Here is a 10,186-nt window from a genome sequence, read left to right on the forward strand (position 1 = left end):
TATTTTTAGTTTGCCTCTAATATAACATAGGTTATAACGTTAGAAATGACAACACAGCATCCAGTTGTTAATGGCTAATGTTAGCCTACTGTAGTGTAGCCTTTGAAACATTAACATTATCTTCCTTGTGTGTTTCCACTTACTAGTAACCAGAGTTGGGTAAGGGTTACTTTAAAAGTAATCAAATTACTTTACTTTGTTACTTTTTTGAAAAGTAACCAGTTACTTTACTGCAATACTCCCTGACAAAAGTAACTCAAGCACTTTTAAAGTACTTTTGAGTATTCTACATTCCCTATTGGGCAATGGACCACAGGGCACTAAGCCTACATTTTTTGTCTCCAAAGTTAAAGGCGCTGTATGTAAGAATGTGGCCAAAAGGGTTACTGCACTCAAATTCAAAATACTGCTGCGAGTCGTGATGCTGAGACTCTACTGACTGCGTGACTGGTAGACGGCGGTGGGTGGCGCAACAGGCCAAAACACAAATTCAAAACATAAACATGATTTGCGGACCGTAAAAAATTTTTTTAAATGCAAATATTCTGGCTGTACTATTGTTGTCGGTGAGATTAGTATGTTATATGAACATTATTCCTTAGTCTCTGTGACATATTAGGAGGATTTTACAACTCTTTGCTTTAGATTTCTTACATATAGCTCCTTTAAAGTTATGGACCACTTGCCCTTCACTGAGATCCAATTCTCCCATCACAGCCGTCACTTTGACCAGTAGAAACACAGAACGATCTGCTGCCGTAGACAACTGTATGACAACAACACCCCAGCGTTTTTAATATTTCCTCTAGGGATGTTACCACACAGAGTAAAAGGGGGAAATGATGGTGTGAAACAGCAGAGGCACTTTGTCAACCCGCTGAGTTAACGTTACTGTCATTAGCATCAAGCTAGCAAACAATGGTACATCCTCACGGTCGGACATAAAGTAATAACATTAACAAATAGCGGCGGGGCTTTTACTCACCACAACTGCAGAGGCTCCCAGCTTCATTTGAAACAAACTACATTATAGACGGTCCGTTATTTATTAATCCCTCTGTGTGTTTATATATTTACTTTTTATCCGCTCCGTTGTCTTTGTAAAGTTAACATATTGCACCCACATTTCAAACTCAACACTTCCTGAATTTGTTTCAAATTAAAAGCCCCTTATAACCTCGGCTAAGAGAATCCCTCTATTTTCTAAATAGACTTTTATTGTGAAACATTTGTAGGAACTTGGTTGTGGAGGATACAGTAGCTTGAATGTTTACGTGCGGTACTTCAAATGGAGCTCTGGTCTAGATCTGGTGGCGCTTTTTGGTGACTACAACAACATGTCGGCTGGCACATGAACAGACACAGTGACTCAAATAATAGTAAAAGTAATAAAAATAGGACAAGAATAACCTGATGACATGAAAGACGACCTAGGATAATTGGTGAGTACCATTGTGTAATGTTAGTGTGTCGTGTGTCGGCCCAGTCACGGCACGATTTTATGACTCCACAATCGTGCAATGTGACATAGTGACTTTCAGAACGGGCAGAAAAGTCATGTAGCGTGTACCAGGCATAATACAAGTCCTGAGTCTGAAATATGTCTGTCAGCGAGTCCTACTCCACCTGTTTAGACTCCACCGTAGACAACAGCAGCATTTCTCTGACCACTTAGCGAGCCAAAAGCTTCATGGCTTCTTTCGGACTGATAGGTTTAACGTTATCTCCGTTATTAGAACCAAATGACAGTCGTTGCTGTTTCGGAGCTGAAGGACCAGCGTTCTAAAAGTAACGGAAGTAACTGATGTCTTGTTTGAAAATGTACTCAAGTATTTGATTACTCAAACAGCAAACTAACACATTGGGTTATTCGTTACTGCAAAAAGTAATCAAAGTACTCTAACGCGTTACTTTGTAGGCTAACTCATCAGTCATCACTGACTCCGGTGGAGTTTTAAAAACTTCGGGTTGCGTTTAACTATCTTGGTTGTAATGTTACACTCGCTCTCCTCTTCCGTGTATCTAAGGTTGCCTTGCCAACGCCTTCATCTATGTAATGAGGAGGTAATGGAGGAGGGGTGTGTAGGCCTTTGGAAGGAAGTGCTGTGTGAAATGCAAGAAAGGTAAGAGTAGCTTTAACAGTCCCCTTATTCCAAAAGTCATAAAGAAAGCAAGGGAGGAACATTTAATAAGGCACTGGAGGGCAGGAGTGGATGAACCCAGTTAAAGAGTACCCGCGAGCGTGCCCGCAAGGAGACAGGGATCATTTCATTTGTCAACAATAAACCTGCCGTTCTATTGGTTGGGGGATTTTGACAGGGTAGTTACACAAAAAAATTCAAGCGTAGGGCAGGAACCTGAGAGCAGAAATTCCACAAGCGCACAGAGGCAGCTTTTTTTTTTTTTTTAAGATTATTTTTGGGGGCTTTTTTGCCTTTAATGGACAGGACAGAGTGAGGGGTGTGGAGTGGGGAGAGGGGGAGAGTGGGGGGGCAACATGCAGCAAGGGGTCGCAAGCTGGAGTTGAGCTTGTGACCGATGCAGCGAGGCGTCATCTCTATACTTGGGGGGCCGGCCCTATCCACTAAGCCCCGCACAGAGGCAGCTTGAGTGCGAGGAGAAGAGCTGAAGCTGGAGCAGGAATCTATGCAAGCAACATTGTATGTGAGTGTGAGCACACAGTTTGAGCAGAAACAGAGTAGATCTAAGCACAAGCAGAGGCTATCTGAGTGAGAGGGCAGGGTTTTGAGGGACAATACTACAAAATCTGAACATGACATCAATAAATAATGCTCTCAAATTGATATACCACTCTCTTGAATAAAGAGGAAAAAAAGCTCCATACACATGTACTGTACTGTATTGTGTGAGGCAAACAGAGCCAAACCACTAGTAGCGCTTAGTGACCACAGGGGGGCATGCAAATAGTCTCAGGCCAGATACTAACCAGACCCATTTCCTGAGCCTGGACTCACCTGCACCCTTTTCAACATGAGGAGATACTTCAGTGGTCTGCTGATACCTTGATATCTAACAACAACAGAACAAGGTGGAGCTAATCACATTAATCAGCAGAAAGTATCTGATACACTCTGAAACTGATGACATTAAAACTACAAGTAAAAACAAGTAATTACAACTACAAGTAACAAAATATCACAATGCCATGAATTCTTTAACCAAATGTTTGTTTGCATTATTTGTACACTTTGTGAAACTGATATTTAAGTTTTAGAGCACCTTTTTATTATAATACATTTTTATCATATGGATTATTGTATTGTTATGAAACTCACTTAAGTTTTATTCATGTCTATGCTTTCAAAACAGAATCTAGTATTTGAATACTGTTAGTGTTGATGAACTCGTAGCAAACACTAGTCACCACTAGAGGTGGATAAAGGACACAAAGATACAACACACTGTAGTTGAAACATTTTATTCCATGAAAATATTACCATTGGCACTTAATTTACTCTAATAAAATCAACTTTTAAAACCTTTTCAACCAGGTAAAAATGAAACAAAATCAGTCCAGAAATGTGGACAAAATCATGAGGAAAGAAATGGTTCTATTACAGCAGAAACTCAGCCTCACCTTGACATTTTTATTTTCATTCTCACATTTACTTTCCTGACCATCTAGCTACAACTAAGTCAGTCTAATAAAACAGTCCTGCAATAAATCCTCCTTCATGGCGGTTCTGCTGTTTGTGTAGAAACATTTTCAGAGACATGTTGATTTAACTGTATGGTCATTTGAAAGGCTGTGGTTTGTGGTGCTGTTGAACCACACTGCATTATACAGGAGAGTGTCTCTGTTTTGTAGCCTGGCCTCACTGATGTAAATGGGCTGGACAAATATTTGACATACCCTCCAGTATAAAGCTATACAATTCAGTATAACCTTCATAAAGGTAGGATTCATTGCAGAGCTGTTGTATTAGGTCCGCCTAGCTAAAACTAATGCAGTCTAATCAAGTGGCCAGCATCATGACAGATATGGTACATCTCACAATGTTGACTTGATATCTTGTATGTTTGACTTAGTATGAGTATTTTAATGTTCCACTGCCTCCTCTCCCCTCTTGGAAACAGGCCTGGCATATGTACTGACATAGAGGGGACTTTGGTGCAGCTACTTTCATTACTGTTGCTTAAGGTTCTTTTAGTCTTGGCTGTAAGTCCCTCTCCGCTCAAAAATGTGTTTTTCCTATGTTTATGTCCCATCAAATATCTGACCTGTATCTGTGCAGTTTGCAGCAAGATAGACCTGATATGGCAGCTAATAACTGTCTAATGCAAGAAACGTATATCAAAGGGGGAAAGCAATTTCTACAGAACACTGGCAAGAAAGAACAGATCTGCGGCCACAGGCCCTAAGTTAAATATCACTGGTCCAGTGTGTAGGATTTAGTGGCATCTAGCGGTGAAGTTACAGAAGTAAAATGTCCATTGGCCATTGTGAAAACACAAATGACGTTATCTAGAGCCAGTGTTTTATTTGTCCATCTTGGGCTACTGTAGAAAAAACATGGCAGACTTGGTAGAAGAGGACCCACTCTGTACATAGATATAAACAGCTCATTCTAAGCTAACAAAATATGATTATTTTCAGGTGATTAAACACAACTCAAAACACAGTTATGAATATTTTATACTATTTCTGCGAATGGATGCGTCTCAATTCTACACACTGGGCCTTTATGTGGAGAAACCATGTTAAATAAAATAATAATTACAGCAGAGTAAATCATGGCTGGAGAGGAACTTTAACAGTTTTGTGAATCCACATTTTCTTGCGTGTTTTATCCTCCTGCTTTAAGCAGCTTCAGTAACGTTTATACATGGACTTTAACCTCATAACATAAAGGACTCTGAGACAGCCCGTCTGTATGAATGGCCATTTACTGCTGTCACAAACAGCATTTGCTTTGGACCTCTGACCTTTTTCTATCTATACAAGAGTACAACATGGAAAATTTGTGTTTACTGTCTAAAGCAGGGTAAGATGAGAAGATTGATAGAACTCTATGTCCAGCACAGACACAGATGGCTTCCATCAAAACATATGAAAAAAAAAATACACCATCTAAACACTCCAAAATAACATTCACATAGGCCACCCAGCTGATGAAGACGCCAGATCAGTTTAAATAGTACATATCAAAAACATTAAGATAAGTACAAGCTGAAGAAAATATCCAGACCAAAGTTTTCAATGTCAAGGTTCTAACCCCCCAAAATATGTGCTGCTGTAACAGAACCAGAGAGCACACACACTCAAAGAGCTTAATTACACAACCATAAAAAAATAAACATTCTCCAAAATGTACAGTGTACAAGCAAGGCCCAGGGCTCAACAAGACTTAATTTCAAACAATGCTCATTTGTTCCTGCATCAGCCACACATTTTAATGAGGTGCTTTGATTTTCCAATGCATCACCAAGTCTTTGTAGAACAATAACGTATACTTTCATTTAACTCCTCTCAAATAACACACTGAGCTTTTCACAGTTGAAAATAAAACTCAAATGTTCACCCGAGTTACAATTTTGAAGAAAGAAGGAGTTTGGTGCAGGAGAGATAATTCAAATGTATCCAAAAGAAGACACAAGCAAAAATAACCCAGTCTTCAGGTTAACTACCAGTTTGGGCACTATCCAGAGACCATTCCTGGCCCAGTGTTGGTCCCATGGGTGCTAAACTTCTGTGTTGTTCTGTGTTGTGTGTGTTTTATCAGAGTCAATGTTACTTATTTCAATCATGGGCTTTCTATATTTTACATCTTAGAGCTAAACATGAGTCAAACATTCTTGATTTGTCGCACATTTACATGCACTCTGAGACTATTCTGTCAGATGTGACAGCTTAAGTGTAGCTAGTGAAGTACGGGGCACACATGAAAAATTCAAGCCATCTTTGGTTTGAAGAGTTAAAGGAATTCTTTGAGGGGATTAGATTTGCTCTCTCTTTACTTGTGTATGAGTTATGCAGGCTCCCAATCCTGGGATCACTGGGATTATTATGATATAGGCAGCGAAATGTAGGAAAACAATATTTCCAATTGGAATGTGCAACACAAACTGCGGCAACATAAACCATGAAGGAAGAAACATTTTAGATCTGACAGAAGAAATTACACAAACAGATTCTACCCGTGGCCAGATGTGTACAGATACATACACACAAAAACCACGCTTACAACATTTCCCACACATAAACTGGTATAACTAGAATAAGAATGTGCAGTGAGAATGCACACACACACACTTCAGACCAGTGTTTCTAGGGAGAGCTGTGGGTGATATGATTAGGAGGAGATGAAATATAAGGTGAGAGATGTAGCCTTATCATAAAACACAGTTTAGGTTGGTTTATGCAGTGTACAGTGTTCTGTAAAATGTCAAAGGGGCATTTATAAACTTACTTTTTAATAATTTACTGGTTTACATGTGATCCGTCGTTTAATTTATCTGAAATGTGAAGCTTTGTCTGGAAATATGCACCAATAAAGCACAATCTAATTCAATGATAAAGCCCTGTCTTTCTTTCACTTGATATTGTGCTTACAGAGTGCATATTAGGGATGGCAACATGAGTGCCTACACAGAAGCTGAGCAATGTATTGCTGTGAACAGCAGGTGGCAGCAAAATATATTTGAGTGACCTAAAAAGTCCTACTTAAAGAAAAAAAAAAAAACAGTTAAAGTGTACGCAATATTCAGAGTATTTTCACCACTTAACTTCTACGTCAGAAAGCTCCTTCCAACAGGGAGGCCATTCATGGCTTCAGTTCCCCATCTATGCTCTCTTAAGAAAAACAGTCATTTTAGCACACTGAACACAGCAGCTGCTGGTCTACTGTTGCTTCGATCAGTGAGTTTGTCTTTGACTGCGTTGAATCCGAACTAACCCTTTTAAATGCCACAGTCACACAATAACACAAACAAAATAACTAATCAAGGCAGAAGACCAGCAGCTCACATGTTCAGTGAGCTAAAATTACTCTTTTTGTCAGTGCAGTCTGGCTTTGAAGAGACAGCAGAATGGCTTAACTTTCCTGTTGGAAATCACTGTCTGGCATTAAGATGAAGCAGTGAAAATATTCTCAGTATAGTATGAATTTAAATTGTTATTGATTTTTAGGTGGGACTTTTTTTAGGTGGCTAAAATATTTCTTGTTGCTGACCCTTCCACAGCAGTACAGCAGCTTAGCTTCCATATCAGACTCCAGTCTGTTTCACCGAACAGGGGCATGCTGACTGACATCTACTGTATTTAATGCACTAACTTTGGATATGTACCATATACAGCCACACTTCAAAAGATCTTACCTATCCCTATGCAACTCTAAAACTAACTTGGGGAACCTGGGGGGCCGTAGCCCATTTTTTTGCCATGGGCTCTCTAATAGATTAATTCAGCGCTGTTTATAGTCAAGTAAAGACATTTTCATTGAATTCATTGGAACCAAATGATGTGTGGCTGATGCCAAAATAATTCCTTGATTTTTGTGTCAACATGTTGTTTTGTGGAAATGAATCAATGCAGTGTTGACAGAATCAGCTTTTCATCAAGAAAGAGATACAAAAATTAAATATCAGACTAAAGCAAACAAAATGTCAAAGTCCTACAATAAATACATTTCTGGTAATGGTGTCAGCAGCTAGTTTGAAATCATTGCTAAGCTAATACAGAAACAGCAAACCGCATCACTTGCAAGCTCCATCTTTTGCTTTAACAAATCAAAGTATTAATGTAGAGTTCATCTATGTCTGTATATGCAAGTTGCACATGACATTAATTCAAAAGCACTTGTCAGCTACCAAAAGCAACTTTGATGATACACTTCTTTTGAACCATCTTCTGCTCATTCAATGCAGAAAAATAAACCAGCAAATCATATTTGGTCATAAAGATTGAAAGTCTACAAAGACCTGGAAATAATTTAGAATATCTACAAATCAGTTCACTGTCACAAAATGACACACCTGTAAATTCATTCAAAGAGAGAAAAGAAACGATCATAATCTCCTCTCATATTTGGGGTTAGTTTAATTATCTGACCATCCTGGTGGCCCCATGTTCATACCTCTCATCTATGTCAGAACAAACAAACAAACCAAGAAACTGAAGACATTCTCTAGGCTGCATTTGCAGGGCAAAATGTCATGTCCCATAAAAAACGTTATCTATAAAAACCTAAAATAAATGAGCTGATAAAACTAGAGGGGGACATGTTGAAGGTGCTTCTAACTCATTTGGAATTAACAATAACATACAGGCAGTCAGACTTGGATCAGTCTGAACCAAACATATGAGGAAGAACAAAAGGCGCAGCAAGAGACAGTGTTAAACAAAGACAGCCCTGAAGATAAACACCACTTTGGAAGTTAGAAAATAGAAATTAAGGCATCAAGGAAAAAAAGCCAGAATCTTGCATATAACCAACATCTTCCTGTCTCAACAGTGCATCAGCCTGTTATTCTGCCTCGCTGCAGTCACTGCATGGAGTCAAACTGTTGTCAGACTGATAGAGAAAGACACACAAACACACATACACACAGCCCCTGAGAAAGGTTAGTGTCGTCCTGCTGCTAACCTGTAACCCCAGCAACAGGGGAGAACAGCATCTTGCTGCCTTCACATCATACAGGAATAACTGCAAAGTTATTTCATTATGATTATTTAAAAATGCTGCTAACCCTGGGACAGCATCCTCAAAGTTGTCCAAAGTTCTGAGAAACTTTGAATAAAGAGCCTGTAGTGTATGTTGTATGTAGTGTGCGTTTGCCCCATGATGTGAATGCAGCATTGTGCTGTCCCACAGTAGACATCATACAGATGGCGAGCAAATCACAAGGCTTAGTGCTGCATAACACACAGCTCCGGTTTACACACTGCTCATTCTTTGAGGGCTGAATAAAATCCACTCCGGTCTTGGTCCATCAGTAGGAAATGACATCATGTCCTGGGTCTGACTGGTGTACATGTGTCCCATGATTTGTCAGGGATCTAGTCTTGTACCATGTCAACCTCAGGTCCTGTCAAGAGAAGGTGCGACTGGTGTCAGACTCACCCAGCAGCGTCAGGGCCAGCCAGGTGGGCCCCAGTACTGCTAAAGGGTGGCAAGTACCCTGAGGAAGGAGATGATGAGGACACAAAATGACTGTCCTACACCAAAAACAAGAGCCTCCAAAGATATCATCGTCTTTCCTGCTGCCTTGTAAACACCTGCTATGGCTGCACCTTTAAAAAAAAGAAAAGAAAAGAACACATTATTCAACAGATATAATGTTAAGTTTGATTTAATGTTTGATAAGCTAACCATGCCACAATTTTGTATCCAATAAGACAGAAAAAAATGTAAGCAATTGGGTAATGAATAGATAATTAAAACAATCATTCTTTGTCACTTTCCCATAACAAAATCAGCTTTCATAAATTAACATGATCAAGAGATGTCTGAAGCCAATTCAAAGGGTGGACTTTACTAGTTAGTATTGTCTTAATTTAGGGATGAACGACACATATTTTTTTCAGCCAATACTGATAACTGATAATTACCTACTTCTCATGGCCAATACCAATAATATAACCTATAATTACCTTCCTCTCATGGCGATAATTTCACATATATTTAATTCTAAAATAAATTCAAAAGCTGTAGTTTATGCACACCTAAGGGTAAAAAAGACGAAAATGCTGTGCTTGCTCTTCTTCTTCTTCTCTGTGTTTATTGGTGGTGTAGATGCTGTGCCAAATAAATCAAGGAATAATGTAATAATATAATACAATATAATACAATAATGAATAAGAAAAAATTCCCATTATCAGACAATGATCTATCGGCCTGATATGTAGTGTGCATCCCTATCTAAAGTAAACCAAGAGCCATCACTGAACTGAACAGAATCAAACACTGCCCCACCATTGTGTTGTGAACTATACTGAGAATCACTGAGCTTAACTCAAATGTGCAATAATAGGTCAACTTGTGCAATACTGCTTTTAATGTTGCTTTTTTAATTTACTGATTGGGTTGATTGTGTACATGTATGTGTTGTGTATATTACTGTCTATTTTCTATTTTTTTATATTTCAGGCATGGCACAGCAAATTCCGTTATACTTCTTGTGCAATGACAATAAAGTCTATTCTATTCTAAACCTGAATGCTGAT

General features: G+C 38.9%; 1 protein-coding gene across 1 annotated transcript in view; it reads right to left on the reverse strand.

Moving 5' to 3' along the window:
* Nucleotides 1-3,423: 3,423 nt before the first annotated feature.
* Nucleotides 3,424-10,186, reverse strand: part of tmem170a (transmembrane protein 170A) — a 9,098-nt gene continuing 2,335 nt past the window's right edge. Inside the window, exon 3 of the mRNA XM_050072312.1 lies at nt 3,424-9,253. Coding sequence (XP_049928269.1) covers nt 9,123-9,253 — 131 coding nt within the window. The 3' untranslated portion in view covers nt 3,424-9,122. The remainder of the gene's footprint in view (nt 9,254-10,186) is intronic.

The sequence above is a fragment of the Epinephelus moara genome, chromosome 20 (assembly GCF_006386435.1).
Source record: "Epinephelus moara isolate mb chromosome 20, YSFRI_EMoa_1.0, whole genome shotgun sequence".
Taxonomy (NCBI): Eukaryota; Metazoa; Chordata; class Actinopteri; order Perciformes; family Serranidae; genus Epinephelus; species Epinephelus moara.